We start from the raw sequence: 24,518 nt of genomic DNA on the forward strand, positions 1-24,518 counted from the left end.
GAATTTTACTCATTGTTCCATTGAGATACATGTACATTCGTACAATCCTTCGGTCTAATTAAAATATTGATAAAGGTGTCCGAGCATTTGCAGCATCAGTTAGCATTTATTTTATATTAAAATATAAATTACCAGACTGGCTAGACCACTTAGTGGAAGCGTTGACCAAAGGGAATTAGGTCAAAATCCACCAGGGGTCAGGACAGAAAGCGGGTTGGAAGGATAGCTCAGTAATCACTTTTAGTACAGCAGTAACGGTTCAATGACTAAAATCACTTAACTGGTTGCTACCCGATTTCTGAATAACACAATTCAAATGTTTTGCCATACAATGTACACACATCATGAACAAAATAATGTACCTAGAGGTACATGGGCAATTTTGAAATGTAGTATCGCGTATTGAAGAAATCGCTCGCGATAAGACCGCCATTTTTACGTATATGCTATCTTTAAGTGTTTGTATTTTTTACGGTTTAAGACATTTATTTCTCAAAAAGATTACATTTGAATCACTTACAGAGAAATAATAATAAAATTTATTATAAATATGTTTGCTCGCTTAACGTTGTACGTAGTAAGTAGTTTCATAACACAAATAGAATAAATACAACAAGAATAACAAAAAAATAATTTATTCTTTAAGTGCAATAAAGGATTGATAAATAAAATAATAAATAAACATTGTGAAGCAGGCAAATTAAACTTTAATTTGAGATTAATAATGAAAATTTATGTGTATACCAGAACATTCATAAAACTCATATCAATTGTTGGGGTTATTGATATAGTTAAGCGTATTATAACGGGTATTAAACTAATATTATTCACCTGTGTATCCTCTTACTTTAATATACCTAAACACCGAAAACGTTGAATTTAGCAAAATAATAGGGAACAGAATACAACATGCCTCGCCTAGAAACCCGTAGTAGGTATATTAGCATTCACCAGCAAGCAAACCGTGAAATTTATAGCTCCTAGTTCAGCTTTAATGTTATATTTCTATTCAATTACGTTTGGAACAACATTTTATTAACTAGTAAACGGTGAAAGAACATAAGTATCTTCTCTTTAGATTTCATATTTGTAATTGACAAATTATACTTCTTTTTTTGCAGTGTGTTTTTGTGTATAAATAAATTTACCACCACGTTAAAACTTATATAGTATAAGTAATAGAATCACAATGTATTTCCCGTATTGACAAATTGCATTGGAAACTTTTTTCTATACAAGTGCGTTCAAACTCGAAGGTGAGGCAAATAGTCCATTGTATGGTGGAGATACAATATTGCTCTTTCATATGTTGTACCTATTCTTTGTTGAAGTTCACAATGCATGCTCGATCTTTCTTAAATTTGTTTCCTTTTGTAAAGGAAAATAACAAATATATTTTGTTTATAAAACCAGCACAGTATCTTACGATAAATAAATAAATAATTAAGAACAAAACGAATAACGATTAATCTTAATAGTCTGAGACCAAGCGCAGATTACTAAACAGTTACGGTGGGGGCACACGATGCGTTGCGGCGCCGCACCGCAAAGATTTCACCGTGTCAGTGGGCACACGAGCGGTGCGGCGCCGTAACGTTGTTTTGTCGCAGCGGCGCCGTAGCAGCGTTGGACAGTCTGTTAATGAATAGCGAGCGTGTCTCCTTCCTTGTGACGCAAAACAACTGAGCGGTGCCGCTCCGGCGTCGCATCGCATTCACCCCTCCCCGCCTCGTCTCGGTGGTTGCAAGTCCGGTGCGGCGCCGGAGCGCATCGTGTGTCATGCCACAGATATTTCTATGTAAGACGACGCAGCGACACCGCTCCGGCGCCGGACCGCCGCCGCAACGCATCGTGTGCCCCCGCCGTTACGGTACCTACTACGTCAACGCAGCAACGGTCTAAAATAAGTTCATGGAAAAAGCCTAAAGTTGGAAAATCTGTTTGGAAAATTCGAAACGCTACCTGTCTTATTGATCCGAGATTCAACAGGTTTATTTCGTACATAATCTTATCATTCTCAACTGCCTAGTTCGCGCTTATTCCATTGAATGCCAAGCTTTTAGCATTAGCCCGCCATTTTGAATATTTAATGACGTCAGTAATTGCTTATCTGCTGAATACTCTGTATTAATGCTAATGTAATTTAATTTATAATACTAAGCGAAATTCTATTCTGTTTTTTGTGTGAGATAAGGATTGAGCTCGTGTTTTAATAATTTAATTTTAACTTAGTCTGTAATTCGATGTTTTATAGAGAAATGTTTTATGAATAAAAAATTAGTATTTCAACATTTTAAAAGAACAAACATATTTAAAAATTGTTTGCGTTTGATAAGTTTGAAATTGCAGCAACTCAAAGGTTTGTAATAACAATAAATTTATTGTCCGTATTTAATTATTTTCATAATTTAACTGAAATTTTAGAAACAATCAGTTAAGATTAAAATAATCATTATAATAAATAACAATATAAAATATATTGTACGAACGTAATGATATGCAATATGAATAATGCGAATTCCTTCGGGTATTAACCTAGTTTACAACATATATCTTATTCGAGATAATCCTCTATTTTGCATACAATATCATTGGAGAAACATACTTGATATAGCAACTATCATAGCAGTTGTACTCAAGTTTGCATATCTAATAATAATTATACTAATCTATATGAGTATTGTAAAATATACTGGAACTGTGTATACTTAGATTTAGAGATTTAAAATCCATACTAATATTATAAATGCGAAAGTAACTCTGTCTGTCTGTCTGTTACTCAATCACGCCTAAACTACTGAACCAATTTGCATGAAATTTGATATGGAGATATTTTGATACCCGAGAAAGGACATAGGCTACCTTTTATTGCGAAATATGTACCACGGGCGAAGCCGGGGCGGACCACTAGTAAAAAATAAATGATCTAACTAAAATGTCTATAAAGCATAGAAAAACTTAAATTAATGAATATAAAGCATATTTTTGTGTGAACTAAAAACATGGTCGAAATATTTTCATTATGAGTCCTCTGTATAGAAATGGTTGAACAAGTGGAGTAGTGATAACAACTTATCTTTGTTGATAATAGAGTGACTTGCTTTGTGAGTGCTACGAAACATACTCTGTAGGTATCGTATTTTATGTGTGTGAATAAATAAATAATCAAAAGGACTAAAAATCTATTATAATTACCTAAAATTTAATTTATATAATTTTCGTGTTTGTAGCCAAACTCTTCCGTAACGGCTTGACCGGTTTTTATGATATTTTTGGGTGTAAATTCAATCAAAATATGTAGGTGTAAAATAAACACCGATGTTTTTCTTCGGATTTTCTTGTCTTTCATTTGACATTACCTTATTTTTCTTCCACATCTAAATAATTTAAGTAAATCCAAATTTGAACCATGGACTTGGCATGTAAAACCGCGGGACACACCGAGTCTTGAATTTCCCCATATTTATTAAAATTAAATTTATTTGTGTTACAATTACAAACGTTCTCTCGCTCCATACCCTTACATGTTACAATTAATTTGCTTTGATATTTCATCCGTGTATTACTCGTTTGCTTATTAAGGCATGTCTGTATTTTAATTGTGTTAGCACAATTTAATTATTAGTTAAATAGAATAAATGTATTTATCTACTTTGATCCTCATTTATACATAACTCCTTTATGTAATGTTTAAAATCCGAAACGTTTGGGTTTTTTCATTAAGAATTATGTAGAGTAAAGAATACATGAGAAAGGATTACAGAGTAATGTGCAGTATTTTAAAAGAGAGAATTATTTCTTTTTAAGACTCATTAATTAATGTGAAAATATTAAAAACAAAATCGAAACTTAAACTAGTTAAAACCACGCTATAACTTAGCTAAATTAAGACCAAACATGACAACATACAACACCCAAGATCTATTAATTTAAAATTTTGAAATAATTCGTATCTAAACCACGCGTAGCCTCGTTTCAGACATTGCTACGTTGAATAATAATGTAACAAAATCCATCAAGAGCTTACTCTAAAGAAAATATATTCAAAAAGTTAAGTCTAGCTTACCCTCGTGGTTAAAGGACAGATACGTTTCCATTTTCTTTACAATCTATACTTTTCTACACAAATACTATTTATTTATAATTTATTTATGTGATGATATAAATTTCGAAATTTGTTTTGGACGTGCTTTATTTGTAATTAGATACCTAGACACATTTTGTTTTTTGTTTTGCTGTATGTACTTATTAATTGTTATTGATTTTTTTTTAATAGTTTTAATTGCATGTAAATTTTTAATTTATTTTTGATTTTATTTAATTTGTCTCTGATTTTTTTCGTGTCATGTAACTGTAAATGGAAGACACAGGCTCCTGAAAAATAGTTCTTACTATCTTAGGAGCCTGGGTCGCTCTTATTTGTAAAATGTTTTAAGTGGAATAAATGATTTATTTATTATTTATATATTGGACTAAAAAACTCCATCTAAACCAGTATGGAAATTATTCTACGAGGCTATAGTTATATCTTTAATTTATCAAGTGTTTATCCGAATACAACTTCTCAGTTTAATCATTAGGAGCTTGGCAGCATGTAGGTTTAGAGAGGGCGAAAGTGTAGCCCCAATCTACAGATTACTACATGCTTCAGCAAATTGTGTTTGAACTAAAGTAGTTGATCTGTTATAAACTGTAGAGTACAAGTATTAGTTGAGGCTTAAGCCAAGGATTAAAACCTTCAAAATTAAGCCCACACTAAATAAAAAAGGGAAAATGTAAATTCAAATGATTTAACTTTAGCACTTCTAATGTTTTATCGATAGTTTTACGCATTGTATGAAATATGAAAATGCTTTCAGCTTACTAAAGTACCTAGCCATTGTACGTATAAGTTAAGATCAAAGTTAAATTTAATTAAAATCGGTTCATCCGTTTCGGTAAAACATAATACACATGTACACTGTCTTTATGTACGTAATATAGAACAATATCTTAAACTCGATGATTGTTGTGTTAATGACATCAAAGCAGTTAAACGAAGTAACACAAAATAATTAAACTAGACAATCAGAAGTGAACTAATCAATTCAAAACATTTTCGTGCTGCGGCTAATGAAGCCAAATTGCTAATCGTATAACATTCAGTTTGACCCGCATACATAATACCTAAAGCTCTAAACACAATTCTACAGTTCTCAAATAGACGTGTTCGAGTTAAACATACGTCAATAATTAATAATCGTTCTGCATTTAGTGAATGCCGACTTTGGACCAAATGGAATTTCCAATTCCGTACATTTTCGCCGAAATCACGAAACAAAGCTGTGCTAGAATGTGTTCCCGTAAATTTGTGTTACATTAATTAGCAGCGCTGTATGGATTTCGTGATGTGTTGTGGCTTGATGAATAATGTGGATTTATTAGAACGAGATTCTGACAAAATTGAATTTTTAGGTTTGCTATGATATTGAATGTTGAAAATATACTTACTAACATCACTCAATTAAATTAGATTCACATGTACTTTAAAACTGTTATCTCTATTCGTATCGTAGCTCCTAAAACTTTCATTGATTATCCTTTTAATTAATAAAAACGACTTAAACAGTTCCTAAGCGAAATTAAATCCAGAAAATAAAATATAATTTGTAAAATATAACATAAAAATGCTTATATTTCAGTCTACGATTTCTTACTTCTTATTTATCGTCAATACTAACAAAGGATAAAATATCTTTTGTTAAAATAAAACACGTGGTTCGTATATCAAAGGTGTTCTCGTAACAGAGGTGTTAGGAAACTTTATACAGTGAGATTTTATGGTATTGAAATATTTTCGCTATCAATTCATACTCGACTGGTTCGTTTTGGCTCACGCTTTTCGTATGACACTACATACTGAGTACTTTGTATAAACTATTTTTATTTATTTTCTCGTAGCATATATTCTAAGTTAGGTAATAGCCATATTATATACCTGTGTTGAAAGTATTTTCTTCTAGGTAGGTACCTACCTACTATGCTACTATAAAATATATCTTTAAAAAGAAACCAAAATTTTCCATCTTACTTTTTAATTCTAATACCTTATATAAGGTTCTTAAAGAATGAATAAATTAAGATTGAGAATCTTCTATCAAACTTGGCGTTTGACAGTCACGCCCTTGCAGGAAGACTTCTGCCGAGTCAGCTAGTTTTATAAAGAAAAAACTAGCTGTTGCCGTATAAGCAAATATTTTTATAGTAGTAATAGTATAGTAGTTTTTATGTAGTTTTAAACATAAGCAACTAAGATCATCATCTTGATAGAGAGACACATCCTCCTAAAATGAAAAAATCTAAAATATGCAGGGCTATTAAATCTAAAACCCTGCACCATTTTTTATAGTAAATTGAAATTACAATTAAAATACAAAATATTCGCTATTTGAACATAGATTCAAAACGGTTTCTACGTTAAAGTATAAATTGTAATTTTTCCCACAAACTCGAATATTTATTCATTGAACTTGGCTTCTTTCAAAGCTCCTTTGAAATCAACAAGAATGTAACAGCTACATGGAATAAGACTATACAAAACAAATTCAAAAACATCGGCTAGAAACTCTTAAATTGAATTTTTATAGACACGTATTATTATTTGTTACTAGAGGTCCGCCCCGACTTCGCCCGTGGTACATATTTCGCAATAAAAGGTAGCCTATGTCCTTTCTCGAATATCAAAATATCTCCATACCAAATTTCATGCAAATTGGTTCAGTAGTTTAGGCGTGATTGAGTAACAGACAGACAGACAGAGTTACTTTCGCATTTATAATATTAGTGTGGATTATAATAAGCAATTAAACTAAATTATTATTTAATAGTGCTTTCAGGTGCTTTCTCTAGCATAAGGTTACATATTTTTTATTAATATACTCCTTGTTATTTTCCTGTTTAATATGATATATGGTATATTTATATAATGTACATCGGGATTCTTGACAGGGGCGTAGCTATCGCCGTATCTGCCGTATCAATTATACGGGGCCCCCGCGCCAAGGGGGCCCCCAACGTGCGCTTTTGTGAGAAATCTTTACCCTTCCTAAGGGGCCCCAAACAAATTTTTATATGGGGCCCCGCCAAGGCACGCTACGCTTCTGATTCTTGAACTGGAATAAATGAGACAGGTTGTTATTCCACTTCCAAAACGAATAATAATGATACAAATTTTGATTCTAATATAACTTATTTTCCAAACTTCTTGGCTTTCGAGTACCTGTAAATTAAAATAAGTATACGAAGCTCGTATAACTTTAAGCCAACTCCGAACAAATGACGGGCAACTTTTCTCAATTAGTGTGAATAAAATATCAACCAAAATCAACCTTCAGCTTAAAATTACACCTCTATAATTGAATTAGAACAAACAGAATAACTAATGAATACTTGGATCTAATTAACAGAGCCGTAATTTATAGGCAGCTTAATACATAATGCAAGCCATCGAGAAAGTAATTAAACAGTCTCGCCTTTAGTTTTCAGCTCAATTCTTTTTTTTTAACTTTCACTCTCATTTAAAATGTCGCTTCGATGAATTTCAATCATATTTTCATTATAATGAAAATTCTAGACGATTAAACTTCACTGAGTTCATTCTAGAGAGTTCCAACTACTTATTTACATTTCAGTGAGTTCAAAAACGTAGATTGTCTGCAAACAAGACTTATGAAGAAACAGCAAAAGTTATTGAAAAGCTTCGGTTTCTTTCCAAGAAGCTCGTAAACAACGAACAATGCGTTAAAGAACTAAGTCACTTAACAGGCTTATTTTGTTTTTCTGAATAATGTAACTTATTGAATAGCAAAAGCAGTTTGCATCTGTTCCACTTAAGAACACAAATAAATAGCAAAAGAGTCAAATGCTAAATAATAAGCTTTAATTTCTTTATTCACAACTAGCTACTCCGCGCGGTTTCACCCCCGTGGCTCCACTCCTGTTGGTCGTAGCGTAATGATGTAAAGCCTATAACCTTCCTCGATAAGTGGGCTATCTAACACCGAAAGAATTTTTCAAATCGGACCAGTAGTTCCCGAGATTAGCGCGTTAAAAAAACAAACAAACACTTCAGCTTTATAATATTAGTATAATCTTTATAGATATAATTATATATTACACCAACCGTATACCTACGAATGAAGTAAACATCTAGAACCTTTTAAGCGAACATTCCATATACATATTCTACCTTTCATAAAATCAAATATTAAAAGATTGATACGTATAAACTTCGAAAAATAAAATAACAAATGATCCATGAATATTCACGTGTATTATCCAACGTATACCGTTATTACATTTGCGAATACCTTTCGGTTATTGCGAATATTCTGTAGTGATGTATCAACGTCAGCCTGTGGCGCTGAACACTTCTAATGCATCTCACTTATTTTGAATCGAAGTTTTCGTCTCCAGAGCCGGATTTATTATTTAGTTTACATATAAAGTTATGAATATATTTACAGAATTGTAAGTGGAGTAATATTTTAAAATTACTCTGACTCTTCTCGAAGAATTTACAAGACTTCAGCTGTGGCGGCGAGTATTATAGGGCAGATAAAATATCTATTTTTCCATTATTAATTCGCCATAAAAACGTGATATTCATATTATTATAGTTTATTTGTAAGTTTTAATAAATAAATGAAAAAACATAATTCTTTTATGGCGGTAAATGGCTTATTTCCCAGCTACGTCTTTTAATATAACTACTACGAACTACGAACGATCGTTCTACGAAAAGGTAATATGACGTAAGAGGTTTACGAGAATTGATGGTAAAGAATTAGGTTTACAGCAATGATATACTGTCGAAATGTAGTATTATTATAGTGAAAATTGTCCAGGGAATTGTATATATTCCTGATTTTTCAATCCTTGGTTAAAACTTATTCATCGAATAACGTATTAAACTACCATTTCAAAAATGTATTCTAATTGTCCGTATTTGACAGTTTACAGGTGACATTTTAAAATGTTCGTGTAATACTTTATTGGACGGATAAATTTTAACCAAGGATTGAAAAATCGGCCCTAAAGGTCGTGTGTCAATTATAACAGCTATGGAATATGTGTAGTTAACTCGAAAAGCAACAAAAGATTTCATTGAGTTTCTGTATTTGGATTTCATGTGATAATACAAAGAGGTTTAGGAAGATTGTGGAAATAAGTTGTTTTTACACTTAAGTTTCATAATGATAACATTATGATAAAAATGTGTCGCCAAATGTGTTGGTAATCGTAAAAAGCGGCAAATTTATTTAACGTTTTTGTTAAGACTCAAGGAAGATTTTTATGGAGAGAAGAGAAGAAAAAGGGGCAATAGGACAGAACAACGTTTGCCGAGGCAGCTCATTACTAAGAATCATTACTTCAATACTAGAGACCTAAAATTATTCGAATCAACCATCCTACTAATTCCAACTAATATTATATATAATATTATAAATGCGAAAGTTTGTCAGGGTGTGTATGCGTGTGTCTGTTACTCTTTCATGCAAGTACTACTGAACAAATTACAATAACATTTAGCACACATATAGAGGGTAACTTGGATTAACACATAGGATAGGTTTTATCTTGGAAATCCCACGGGAACGGGAACTATGCGGGTTTTTCTTTGAAAACGCGGGCGAAGCCGCGGGCGCAAAGCTAGTAAAGAATAATAGATGCCGTAATATTAGATTAACTTCTACAAATACAAGGGACGTAAAATAATTTCAACCATAATGCGTATCACAGGCATGATTAGATTAAAGATAGACCGAAAAAGCGTAGGCCTTCGTATTACGACTCTTTGGTAAAGTAATCTGAACTAATGTGGACTTTGTAGAACCGCATGAATCTTCATACATTTTCATCTTCTATTTTTAAGCTATTGCATAGCTTCTTTCCGAATCCAGAAATTGCGTAACGAAAAACCTCACGCTCCCCACTCCGAGGGCGCGGTGGTGTGTGTGGCTTGAAGGCATAGCATGCGATAGCTGTACCGCGGCAGTCCCCAAGTGCCAAACGTCTTTTTTTAATTAAGTTAAAAAATATCCTTCATCATTCTATCTTTTGCTGGGCTACTTAGTGTATAAAAATTATTTAAGAAAAGTTAAGAAGATTCGTACTTACATTGCAACAACAAGTTAATCAGGCGGATTAACTTTAGAAAAACAATCTTTTATTTGTTATTCGAAGAAATAATAGGAAAATGAAACAAGGTCAATTCTAGAAAAAACCTATTTATCGTCAACGTTTTAATTATCTCTTTTTATGTTTATTTTCGTATTACTTTAACTTTTATTCAATGTAAGTATATTAAATAATTACGATGGTTTTAAGAATAAAATGTTTGTTTAGTAAACGAGGGTATTTCGAATTTATGACGATAAAGATTGAAGTAAACAAAAATAATTTAAAAAACAATGAATATATAAATAAATACAATCACTATAATGATGTTCCGTAAATTAATAGGCAATTTTATTTCATTTTCAATTGACATGCAATTATATGCTTGATATAAATTTTGTTAATCTACAGGAGCATAATTCATAACTGATCACGTTGTTAAAATATGATTTCATTAATTATTCATCAAATGAGTTTTAATTAGGTATAGAGTAAATTGTCATATTATCATAAAACGAATTTTAGTACTACCTAGATAATATGGTATTTAAGAGTGGAGATTGTTCGAAATCAGATCTAAATCTTTCATATTTAAGATCTTAAATCGTCCGTAAAGTAACATAAATATTTGTTCCTCAGGAGATCGCCGTACTCCGCCGCTGGGAGGGTATGGAAGGCCAAGAACCACCAAAGCAAGATCCCTACAGCTTGTTCCTGGAATACAACCAAGATCAGCCTTCAATTCTTTTGGCTAAAATCCTGGGCCTCGGGGCAGACTACCGCAAGTTTTCTGAACTCCCACCCAACCTACGATCCTTTAAGACCTTCGAGCAAAATCGCGATGTAGAGTCTGAAGATAGACTTGAGAGCCAAGTCCAGAAGACCGAGGAGGAGAAGAAGACCAAAGAGGAGATCGAGCTGGAGACGCTGGAGCATAAGGAGAAGAGCAGGAAGTTCGCTTTGACACCGCTGGATGAGGGGTACTATGACACGGAGGATAGCGCAGGTTAGTTCTTTATTATTTTGTTTTCTCACAGAATATGTTAAGAACGTCTTAAACCATACTTAAAAGCTGCTCAAATATTTTCTTGTATGTAACATAACACATTAATCAAATCAATTCCCAATTCTGAAACAGGCCTACACCTGAATGTAGAAATCAAAATATTCTTTCTATTTTTCATGTGTATTCCGTACAACAAACGTCAAGAAGTTTTTATTGTCCTACTTAGAATTATTATTTCTATATTATGTATATGGGAATAGAACTGATACTTTACCTCATTATAACAAAAGAGCTCAAGAGCCTTCACTCAAGAAGCAATAACAAATTCCAATAAAAAGCTCTTGAAATCCATAATATAGCATCGCTTCTAGACGTTTTGTATTGCTCTTCTAATAAATATTAAGCGCAAGTACTTGAAGTAACTAAATAAAATATTCAAAGAACGGGAGAACGCCTGTCGGAGTATTCTTGCTGCAAAACGATGCAATTTTGTAGAGTAAGTTACAATGTATATATTGTCCTTGCAAGAGAAAAACTATACGAATCTTCAGACTCAAGATAACGTTAACGATCCTGCATCAGTTTATTGGTATTAAGCTATGGACCACTTGGTACGGACTTGATTAAAGTTTCGGGGTCGATGTTGATTTAGTTGATATGTTAAGACTAATAAACAGGTTTATGTTTAGTGAATTATGACTATAACATTTTAGGTCTTCTTTGAGATTAGATGTTTACATTACTCTTAAATAATTTGGTTTGTAATAATTAATGTTTGTTTTTAAATCTTGAGATGTGTCTTGAGATGTATTTATATCCATTCCCATTATTGCAGCTATTAGTATTGAAAACTCTTCTCATCTTATGCTATCGTTTTCAACATAATCAAGCACAATCTAAAGTGTATAAAACGCAATATTTTCATACAATAATGAAAGCATCAAGCGTTATAGCCATCGAGAGCGTATAATCAGCGTCCCCTCGCGATGACGTCAATAAGTTAAACACCGTGTCGTTCGCACACGGCCAATCCTTTACGATATAATATTTTAATATCACGAACACTTGGCTTTATGGTTCGTGTACATTAGACCAAATCACATGTAGATAGATTTAAGGTATAGGTATTATATCAACTTTGATTTGTTTGGAAGGTTTAGTTTGATTGAAATGTACACTTTGTTTGATTTGATCTCAGCGGGGACTAGTAAAACGATCGTCTCTTTAGAACACGGTCGCTCGTAAAGAAATTCATGCATTAAGAACGAGTGCTCAACACTTCTGTAGAAGAACTTATTCATAATAAGTACTACCCGCATGTCCCGGATTTGCATAAGTTTATCAGGAAAAAAACTATGTTCGGTAAAATATAGATTGGTTGATTGGTTGGTTGAGATGTTTTCGAGTTAAATTGTCAAAAAAAATCGTGTTGTCTCTCTATAACATTAGTTTGGACAAAATCCAATACCTGTGGCTTCAAATGAGCCCCTAATACTGGAGTAATAAATAATGTTTATTCGTTAACAAAGTTTGTACGAAGGTTTATTCACTCACAAGTCACAGCGTATGTGGCGCGCCCTATTGTGCGTCATACATTTGACGTATGGACGAATGTATGGAAAAGACCTGGCAAAAACAAGCGTAGAATGGTTGTTTGTAAACACAATAGCAAGAATTAGACCGCTAAGAATAACTTTCTATTTACTCACTTTATATTCCAGTTTTTACTCACACTTTATGTTTCTAGTTCGACTACAGAAAACGATGAAACGTTTTTCTATTTATCGATAGTACACTAACTTTGCTGTTAAAAACATCGGAATAAAAAGCAGTATACTGCAGCTCGACGCTTCCTGTATAACAAAACTTATCTATTCTTTCATTTGTGTGTGCAAATACACACAAACGAACACACTCTCCTATTTATAATATTAGTACGAAATCTATGTTAACATTAGTACGAAATATATGCCTTTAATAAAAATAAACACATTGTTCAAAAGCATAGAAAATGTCTATAAAAAGCGTGCAGGTAAAGTGTGAAAATAGCTTTTGTTTTACCTTAAAATAGACGTTGTGATAACCAATTAACCATGAAGCGATCTATAAATAGCTAATTGCAAGTAAGTTTGATATTGAACTCACGGAGGGCACTTAAGCCCTAAGTTAAGTGCGGTATTATGTAAATATACATTAACGATATGGGCAATGTAAGAGTAAGTAAACTTGTCTTTAGTTTTGATACCTGTTTCAACTAGTTTAACCTCTCACGCGTCCTACTATAAAATACTGATTTAGTTACGAGCAAATAATGTACGTAGGACGCGTGAAGCTTTAAAGTTTACAGGTGTTACACTTACATATATTGTAATTTATCTACATTAGTCTTATACAAAGAAAATATTCAGGGCCAGGACTCATGCTTACAGCGTCCTGATATTTTTCACTCATAGTAGTTAGAAAGACAAATTATAATGTATGGAAATTTACATCAAAAAATGTCCAATAATGGTCATTAGGGAGAAGCGATGAAACCGGCTCTTCATATTAAATTAATTACTATATCACGTAAAAATTATTAAATTGACAATACCTACGTTATCCCAAAAAATGGTAAAAAAACATTTTTTGTGTGACTTCATATTTCTTACAAAAAAATTTAATACACGTTCGTGTGTGTGATGTCTTTGTAATAATGACCTGTTCTCTCGCAGAACCAAAAGATAACCAACTGGTGGAGCCCCGCAAGACGAGGCAGAATCCGAACTGGAGTAGGTCCAAATCTCTGGTCGCTGATAACTTGGATGAGCTGCGTCTGGGCGTGTGAGTACTATCAATTTTATTATTTATACAGCTTTTCTTTAATGTTTTCATTCTCGATCGATGGAATATTCTTTGCTTATTCGATTCAAGTACGTAATAATTCATTGTAACGACAATGAATTATTACGTACTTGAATACTAACTTGGGCAAAAATGTAAATAATGTCGTATCGTAAGAGTTGACTTAATAAAAAAACTCTTAATGTTTTTAAATATAAATTGAAATACAAACATACAGACTAATATTCATATAATTCCGCCTTAGGCTTTCAATAAATGGATATCACAATTGTATTGCCGGGATTAATTTCCATTTTAATTATCCTACATTACAGCATAATATAATCGCACATGACCCAATTTTGGGAAAATTGTCATATTATATCAATAAAACTACAATTCTATACATATAAGGGATTTAAATATTTTTTAAGATGAGAGTTCACGTTTGTAAGTCAATACTCTTAAAAAGTTTAGTTACGTACAGGATGATATAATTTGAAGTTCATTTTATATTTATAACTAGCGGTCCGCCCCGGCTTCGCCCGTGGTACATATTTACGTTTTCTCTACATAAAAACCATCCTCGTACTTCAAGGAATATAATAAAAAAATAATTATCGAAATCGGTTCAGCCGTTCTCGAGTTATGCGCTTACCAACACATTTTGCGATTCATTTTTATATATAAGATTAATTACCGAATATTCTAGGGATTGAAATAACATCGGTGTTTACAATTAAATTTAATGAAATAATTTAAAAATATAAACTAATATTATCATTTCCAATCCTAGTTATTTATGGGAACATAGTTAAATTATTTTTACAAGTTAATAAGTTTCGAGACTCATTATAACGGAGACAAATATACCTGTTTGTCGATCGATTTTACTTTAAGGTGTTCAACTCTCAGGTCCTCCGGGACTTGCATTTATTTTTCAGATAAATATGACTTTAGTATTAAATCCAGATAATGGGAAAGTATAGGAAAGTTACTGATAAAGAATCCATAAATAGATAAAAAATAGTTTTATGGTACTTTCCTTAATCGCTAGAACATTTCATATGCATTTTAATATTATTAAAATTAATAATACTTCACATTCGTTTTTTGTACTAAAGTACCTATTTTATTCTATTCTTATATTGTATTTTTATAAGTACTTATATAAAAATATACAAAATAATAACTGCTCGTCTCGACTCCGCAGGGCAGACTTATTTCTGTAATCATTAAAATCCGTTCACCTTCTTAACTTATAAGTGGTGTAACTTATTTCTTTTATAATATTTAAGAATATGTAGAATGTAAATGATTAAAAAGTTATCTTCGTATTATAATGTATGCTAATATGATAAAGTTGAAGAGTTTTTTTGTATGGTTGAACGCGCTAATCTCAGGAACTACGTACTACTCCTATTTGAAAAATTATTTCAGTACTATTAGTCCATTTATCGAAGAATCCATATATCATCGTGCTAATACCAATAGGAGCAATGCAGGTAAAACCGCGGGGCTCATACTGTATAAAAGTGTGTAGGAAGATCTAGGATTAACTAAACCGTCTTGTGTCTAGACTTAGTCTTTAAAATCTAGACAAGGTTGTGATACGTCGCGACGATGTTATAGCCGTGCCTGGGGGATAGTTTTGTAATTTAAAAAGTTATTGGCTTTTAAACTAACCGATACGGAGTGTATGGTTAATCGTATTATGAAAAGTTTGTTTATAAACTATACTAATATTATAAAGCTGAAGAGTTTGTTTGTTTGTTTGTTTGAACGCTCTAATCTCGGGAACTACTGGTCCAATTTGAAAAATTCTTTCAGTGTTAGATAGCCCATTTATCGAGGAAGGCGCTATATATCATCACGCTAAGACCAACAGGAGCGGAGCAATGCAGGTGAAACCGCGGGGAACAGCTAGTTACATATATTTTAGATGCTTGTGCATATTTCAATGTTAAACGTTTTAAAATTATATTTAAACCGTAATGCTTGTAGGTTACATACATTTTTCAATTTTCGTGTAAATAACACATTAGTTTTTACATATACCAATATACATGCTTCTTCTTTTATACTCTATTTTAATAAGTACTGTATCTGTAAATTACAAATTATAATTAAAAAATAAACGAGAATTGGTAAGCCAACCCGTAAATATTTACCATCAATATTAAGAAATAGTTTGGAAAATCCAAAAGTGCACGCCTCATAATTTTTTTAAATATTTTTTTTGTTTATTTAATAACAATTCAACTACATCGAATCAGACCCTGAAAAATGAAAGGGTTCTATTCCTGAGCATACTCAAGCGTAAGAGAAAAAAAAAGACTCGATTAGTAAAGTATTTCGGTCGCTATCGTGTTAACAAGAAAAAGGATCCGCACATACAGACACACGGACGTCCAAGACAGAACTTTTTTAAACTGTTTTTTAACTAGTTAAAATAACAAAAATGACATCAAAAATATCATGAACGTTAAAAATAGTGTTTTTTCTTAATATGTGTGTGTATGTATTATCTTACAAGTGCAATGTATGATACATAAAGACATTTTAAGTTTGAAAAATCAGATGTTTTGCGCGAAGTGACAGTAGTACCCACCTCAACGCTTCGCTTATGAGGCGTGCAATAACCTATATAAATTTTAATGGTATTAATACTGTGAATGCAGCATTCGATACTGCGTCCATGTAAGCTCCTTAGTCCTATACACTGTTAGTCACTTGGAAGAGCTTAAAAGCTCTTAATTAACTATCGTGCCATGTGGCCCTTACTTCGATCTATTTAAGCATAGTAATTCTGCACTATTACACTAATAAAGGGAAAGATCTGAGGGTATGTATGTTCGTTTGAAACTAATTGATGAAATTAGTGTACCGATGTAGAAAAAAATGTCACCTGAATATAACAAAAAAATCAGGAAAAAGACGTGAATTCAGCTACTTTTCAACCAGACTATATCGATTAGGTATTGTGTAATTTATACTTGTACCCGATTTCATACACTTGCAGAAAAGTGAAAAAGAATCAAATAACAATTAATCATCCTAACAACATTTATGATTTAAAATATAAAGCAAATACATTTACATCTAAAGGGATAAAAAATTCCATTCCAAATTTCGTAAATTTCTTTTTACACGAATAATCGAGGCGGTAATTAATCGACTCAAAATATGTAGGTCGAAATATTGTTTGGTAACAAAAGCTTGTGATAAAAACCCACAGGGCCGTACTTACGAATTAGGGCGAGTACTTACAGTACCTTTAAAGCTTAGGTGAAAATCCGCACATTGTTGAATATATTTTCATATTATTTTCTCGACAATACTACAAAGGAATTATTTTCAATTGTAATAAATAACATATGCTTTCTGATTTTTTCCTTTTCGCTGAGTTTTCCATTCTTCTATACATTCAATTGAATTGTATAGATATGTGATATAAAATAAGAATAGTACTTGATACAAATGATTAATTTTAATGTATTTTATAACATTTTACATTTGAAAGTGTTTGAAACCACAGACCTATATCTAATAAAGCTTGTCATATGTTATGATAGGTATGTTCGGGACACAGTTGAATGTACGAAATACAATTTATGGGTCAGCTCGTTTATCTCACAGCGAATTCGAGTCATTGTACTATGATACAGTACAGATACTGTAGTGATTCTCAATAGACAAAAGGCACTCCCAAACTTCTATAATATAATAATATGTGTGTGTGTAAGTTTTGTATTACACTGGACATTGTCGAATAAGTTTCTTTATTACTCAAAGATGAAGCAAAATTATTAAGTTATCTATTAAAAGCAAAGAATATTTTATCACGTAACTGTTTTATCGGTTTTTCTTTACATTTAAAAAATTATAAGTTAAGATTTCTTAAATGGATATAATGATTCTTCTCCATAAATAAGTGTAAGAAAAACTGAATCACATATTCTGCCATGTTATACAATATCGTAACATTTGCCTCAATATTGTACATTTCATCATAATGTAACATTTTATTTTCTCTAATGTCATATATTTAACCGTGTAAATGCATTACATCAATAATTTAATGTACAAACGCCATGATAGCTCGACATCGTTCAGAAATCGTTTTAGCTTCAATAAATTGTAAAACCACTTCACAAACTGAACTTCGATGATTGGATTCTATTTTTCGCGTCAATTAAAGAACGATTATTAAATAACATCCACTTTTTCCCGGAACTTAAAAGTTCACAAGTGCGAGCGGGATAGCAATATTGTGTAAAAGAGATGACATTCCAAAAGCTGTTCCGATTTGATTTTTCATTGGCGCGAAAATCGAAATATCAATCTCGCTGGAGTATCATCATGGCGTTTTTATGAAACTACGCAATAGCTATACAGTATTACTTCCAGGGCTAATAAGGTCTACCGTATACCTGTCTCCTTACTGCCAACAAATCTGCGCGTGTTGAAAATATCACAGGCTAATACGGAGAGGTGAACTATATCGACTATATTAGATACCTTCCTAGGATCCTTTAGAAGCATGGAGAGACGTCAAAATTAGGAAAGCGATGACTTTGGGATGGGTTCTTAATTGTTACAGACTCTTGAACAGAAAATTTTCAATAAAATGATCTAATTAAAAGATAGGGAATATTACTTCGCAGACGGTACGGAAAGGATTCTCTGAGAAAAGGAAATTAATGAAAAAGAACGTACCTATTCACTCAAACGTTCAATATCTTTTAAAACGTGACTAATTTTTTAACGTATTTCTTAAGGTACCGTAAACAATTAAGAAGTCTCCCCAAAGACGTCGCCTAACGGTAAACGTCACACAGTGCCTTTCCAGACGAAGTGAAGCGACATTAGCGCGGTAATGCGACGTAATTAGTTAATTCTATTAAACCTTACACAGACCGGTAACGTAGTGCCGCCAAGCCTCGACTAGACAATTTATTTTTACATTTTCTAGAGGAGAGGCGATACAAAAGACACTGAAATACCCCGAGGAGTTGTTCTGCGCTGTTTTAACTGATTTATTTTTATTAGTAAGTAGGTCAAAGCTTTTTACGCCAACGATACTAAGGGATTTAATTTAACCGCTCACTGCTAACTATCTAGCTATGTATACGTCCTATGCAGAAGTGAGAACTGTAACTTGTATAACTTTAGAAACAATGTCAGACAATTTAATCACACTATCGTGGAAGTTCAAAGGCGAGCAACTCCGAGGCACTGCTGTAAGGCACTATATCAATAACGTCATATTACCGAAGTTGCAACACTCTCGTGTGCAAAGGCCAACAATGACGCTCCACAACCTCCATCCTGGTCCACCACTAGCAGATATCCCGGTGTTCGTCTGTATATTTTGCAATTTGAAGAGCACTTCAAAATTATCAAGACAAAAACGAATTGGCAGTATAGGAGTTATGTATAAGTTCGCTTCTTGTTTTGTTTGTGAACGCATGTGTTTATAATTAAGGTTATTTGAAACTGTTGTGTGAGCAAAACGTGCATGAAATCACTACCTATAGAAAGTCTCAGAAAACCAATAATATGTTTTCAAAAGATTACTTTCAACCAGGTCATTAAAGATTAAGCGAAAGCTTTTCTTCTCTCATTATAGCGAAGATTCCCCTCAATAATGATTCAGATAACTGCTTTTGTCGCCGCGATTTAAAATCTGTCCAACGAATTGGCGAAAAAATTGAATTGAAAATAGTGCATTTAAAATTCTTTATGAAAGAAGAATATTTATTCCTTTTGAAGTAGTAATTGATTTTCCTTGCCTAAATTTAAAGCTTTAATTTTCCATTTTGGACAAATATTTTCGATAACTTGGTTGAATCACTACCTTTTTACACCTGAGCACAGTATAAACAGAAGAGACAGTATACGCATGAAATAAAATGGTGATTAATCTATTAGCAGCACTGATGGGGCCACGGGAAGCACGATGAGGCCCCACCACATTCACTTCATAGAGACGGTTAACCCAAAACCGGTGGATACGATCTACAGCAACGCTCTGCTGGCAGCGATCGGCGCCGCCGTGTCCATGGCGCTAGTCGGTTTGGTCTTCGGATGGTATGCGTAAGTTTCCTTCCATTTATCATGTTTTATCATTCTTATAAGCTCCATAGAGAAGGTCAAATGGAAGAATTGAGTAGTTAGGATCCAAAAGAAATGTTAAGGAATGACTTTTATAACAATTATTGGGACGCTTTCACTCTATATTTTGGATTATAGTGATTGATTATCAACTATGCCAATCCAAAAGTATTAAAATTTTACGTCACAAGTACGAGGTTTGGTCTATCCGCAGCTAGAAGATCTCAAAAAGTAAACATGCTATGAATTAACCACTTAACACATTCATTCCTAAAAATTACCTTAAAAATAATCTTTAGAAAAATGCATAAATGAGACGTTTTAATGCAACCATTAACATAGCCATTAAGGTGTCTTCACAATAAATTTAAAAAGATCTTGGTTGATAACAGCAAGACAATCATCGGAGGTATGCAATTTGCCCACTACTCTGTGACCCCAGCACGTCTCAGCATGATACCTCGCACACAAGTTATCATTCAATTTATTTTCCGCTAGATACTCTTAGATTAAATTTATTAAGTAGTTTCCTTAGAGCATTTTCCTTTGTACTGTGTTTTCAAACATATTTCATGTGTGTTTTGTAATGCGAACTTTACTGACACAAACTCTTCTTCTCTTGTATTTACTAACCTATTTAATGTGTGTTTTGATTACAAAAACAACAACATTAGTTTGAAGTGAACTAAACTATCTTTTCATACCTTTTATGTTTTTGTTATAATCATAAACGTCTTTATGTATTTTAGTTCCTCTTATTTATTACTGTTTAATTATAACTATAGCACCAGTTATAGGTACATACCCAGTGCGTATTAAAAAGTTTTAATTCATAAAAATATGTGATCTCCTCAAACCATAATCAAAACGGCTACATACACCTAACTTTAAAATGTTAACAATGAATACAATATATATAGATTCACACTAAATATTAAACAAGGCGTTGACGAAAGCATCTTTTAAAAATAAACAAAGAAGACTACGTCGAATACGTCGCAAATTAACGAAACGTTTCTAAAAACTTACAACTACTATGACATTTTAATTTCACAATTATGTATGATTTCATCTTTTTACTTCAACTATCAAATCCGCTTGAGTCCAACTAACGTGCATTATAGTATCATATATCTGCCCAGTCTCTCGAAGAAGGCTAAAGCAGCTGCTGACGTGGACTACCCCGCGTACGGAGTCACCGGCCCCACCGTGGACCCCAGTGGCGACAGGAAGCTGGCCCACTCTGCCCATATGTACCACTACCAACACCAGAAACAACAGATCTTGGCTATGGAAAGGTAAGACTATTAGGAAGACCCAGCAAGGCGGCTGTTGAGCTATAGTAAAATTAACGGAAAGTTAACAGGTCTTTAGAAGAGCAAGGCGACTGTAGTAATATGGCAATGAGGACAAGTACGTAAGTAAGACATTGATGTGAATTACTTCTCGTTAAATTATAATTTGAACCCCCTTTCGCACTCGCCTCCAAATTGCCATATTCTGTATTTTTTTTTTTTTTTTTTGTTAATTTACCCCTATTTTTTAGTACTTCTTGTATTACTTTTACCTTACATAAAATATTTTAAATAAACAAAATTCTAAACGCAATAAGAAATCTTAATTTACTAAAATCCTTTAAATATGAAGATTGGGTAAACCCAATATATAAAATTGATATAAAAAATGAAACGACGAAAAACTTGTCTTGGTTTTTCCGCGTGGTTTGGAACGGAACACACGCTAAGTCTTATTTATTCATAATAACAGAACAAAGTTTCTTTAGGTCACCTAGTGAAGTTTTATTTTTGTTTATATTTAATAAGTTGCCTTTTTGTTTTAAGCAGTATCGATTTTTTCTACGACTTTGATGATAAATTATTATGCGGCAATTATACCCCCTTTATAACCACTTAATATGAAGTAACGTGCCCCAATCTATACGTAATATTAAAGTCAAGAATTTTGAATTAAATCGTATCCTTAGATGTGAGTTTTAAAATAGCACAGTTCAAATAAAAACTGAATGCTCCAGTACATACTCGTTTAATAATTTATTACTCATAAATATTTACAGTACACGAAAACTTCATAATAATTACACAACAGAAATATATTTTCCGTGAAGTTATCCAATAACTTTAAACAAATAAATGGAAAATTTCTCATTTCGTTAATCGAAAACTGATGTAAACTTTATACAATATCAAACATATGAAGCGATGTAACTTGAAGTAATGCTGATCTTTATTCTTCAACTTGGCTGCATCGTAAATTCACTTAAGATAACTTGGCTGCCATCCGACTGCGCTTAAGTACGTTCTAAGTTATTCCCGACTCCGCATTTCACCGGCGATAGATTGCTTTTGAAGTTAAACTTGGATTTTTATGTTAAAACGGATTAAATGTTTTTTACATATTTTATGCCTTTTTTGAAATAATTATGCATTTATGGTGATCGGTCGTTATGGAAATATTTGGGGGAGGCCTATGACCTGCAGTGGACGTCTAGAAAGGCTGGAATGATGATGATGATGATGATGAAATAAGTACTTAATAACTAGGTATTTCAGTACTTATACTAGTTTGTTATACTTTAAAAAACAAAGATAATAAAAAATATTTCATCATTTAAGCCGTGGCTTACGTAGAACGATTAATTAGAAATTATTACTATGTATTAGTTACATGTTAAAAACTCAAAGAACGCATTAATTTCCAAAAAGTGATGCCAAGACAGGTTTCTAAATACACTTCCCGCATCTTATGTTAAAAAGTATACAAACTGTATATAAATTCAAATAGTTTTCAAATATTCCAAACCAAACAACGAGATCATAAACTTCTTCCATTATTTTAGTAAATGAGCTTACAAACTTTTGGAGAATACGAAACTATTTCGCAGAGCGAAAGCTCCTAGCGACACTAGAGCTGCACAAGTTTCTAGCTAGTTGTTTTATTTTTATAAAATTTTCTATAAAATTAGTTTGGTGATGGTAAATAGAATAACAGTTCACATCTTCTCGCATAAAAAATGTAAAAACGATCTAATGTCGCTACTAAATTGAACCAAATATTTTTATCCACAATCTATTTCAATTACAACTTACATAATTGTAAATTAAAACAACAATTAAAAAATCACATGCAAACCTTGGAGCATTATTAAATGTTGTTATAAAGACAATTTAGTACACTAGTTCTAGAAATTCCACTTTTAGTTTTTCGTTTGGAAAATATTTCACAATTATTTTTCAGTAGTATAAAAAAATCTTATCATAAAAACATACTTCCCTTCAAAGCGCTCTTGAATTTTGTAATAAACAACAATTAATGCACTATTTTTAGTAATTTTTATTTATGAAATATTTCGTAATAATTTTTCAAAATATAAAGTGAAAAAATCGTATCATTAAAAAGACTGCCCTGAAAAGGGCTCTTGAATTTTGTAATAAACAACAATTCGTGCACTATTTCTAGAAAATTTCATTTCAAAAATATTTCATAATAATTTTTCAGTAAATGAAATATAAACTAAATTTTTTTATCATTAAACCAGAGTTCCCTTAAAAGCGCTCTTGAATTTTGAAATAAACAACAATCCGTGCACTATTTATAGAAAATTTCATTTCAGAAATATTTCGTAATAATTTTTACAGATTTTATAAGATTTTTATGTCAGTATTTACAGTTTTCGACGAAAAGCGCTCTTGCATTTTGTATTAAACAACAATTAGTGCACTAATTCCAGAAACTTCCAGTTGTATTTCATTTCTCAAGTATTTCTTAATATTCGAAGTTCGTTTCAATCTAATAAAATATAATTTTATTAAATTATAAAATATAATTTTATTTACTATAATAAAGTATTATCGTATTTACAACGTTCTTTCATCGCAATCCATGCAATTAAACATACTGGAATTGTATTATTAAAATATATATCTATTGTATTTTGTATACACTTTACTATTGTATAAATTGTTTTAGTAGCCTTTTTATATTTCTATACTTTTACATGAATATAAAATTGTATATTGTAATAAATTGTAATTGTAATTGTATGTAAACACTATGTAAATTATAATGAATAAATGAATGAATAACGTTTATCGAAAAGCTAAAACGAATATCGAATTAATATAATGAACGCGGTCACAGATAATAAACATAACCTTGAAAAACTTCAATGTTATTTTGTAATATTAAATTTATTACAATTATGTATTTTGTAAGTTACAGAAGAATTAAATTAATTTAAAATACATATTTAGCACTAAACAAAAATGACAAAATATTTTAATTATTCTGTTATTGTAAAACTTTTCTATTTAAAAAAATATAAAACCATTAATGGAAATCCATAATCCATAACAGTTCCTTATTTTTAAAAAACGTAGCTTCTGCAAAATTGAAT

The 24,518-nt window shown here is 31.9% G+C and overlaps 1 protein-coding gene across 3 annotated transcripts in view; it reads left to right on the forward strand.

Annotated features, from left to right (window-relative positions):
- Nucleotides 1-24,518, forward strand: part of LOC149490957 (uncharacterized) — a 74,287-nt gene that overhangs the window by 43,670 nt on the left and 6,099 nt on the right. The window contains exons 3-6 of one of the 3 annotated variants that reach the window (XM_089696244.1): nt 10,798-11,164; nt 13,879-13,987; nt 19,922-20,086; nt 21,229-21,402. In XM_089696244.1, coding sequence (XP_089552370.1) covers nt 10,798-11,164; nt 13,879-13,987; nt 19,922-20,086; nt 21,229-21,402 — 815 coding nt within the window. The remainder of the gene's footprint in view (nt 1-10,797; nt 11,165-13,878; nt 13,988-19,921; nt 20,087-21,228; nt 21,403-24,518) is intronic. The other 2 variants (XM_089696262.1, XM_089696253.1) reach the window with 2 other exon arrangements.

Source organism: Colias philodice, chromosome 1 (genome assembly GCF_061535455.1).
Source record: "Colias philodice isolate Cphi_HAF_F1 chromosome 1, ilColPhil1 Martin Lab GWU primary, whole genome shotgun sequence".
Lineage (NCBI taxonomy): Eukaryota > Metazoa > Arthropoda > Insecta > Lepidoptera > Pieridae > Colias > Colias philodice.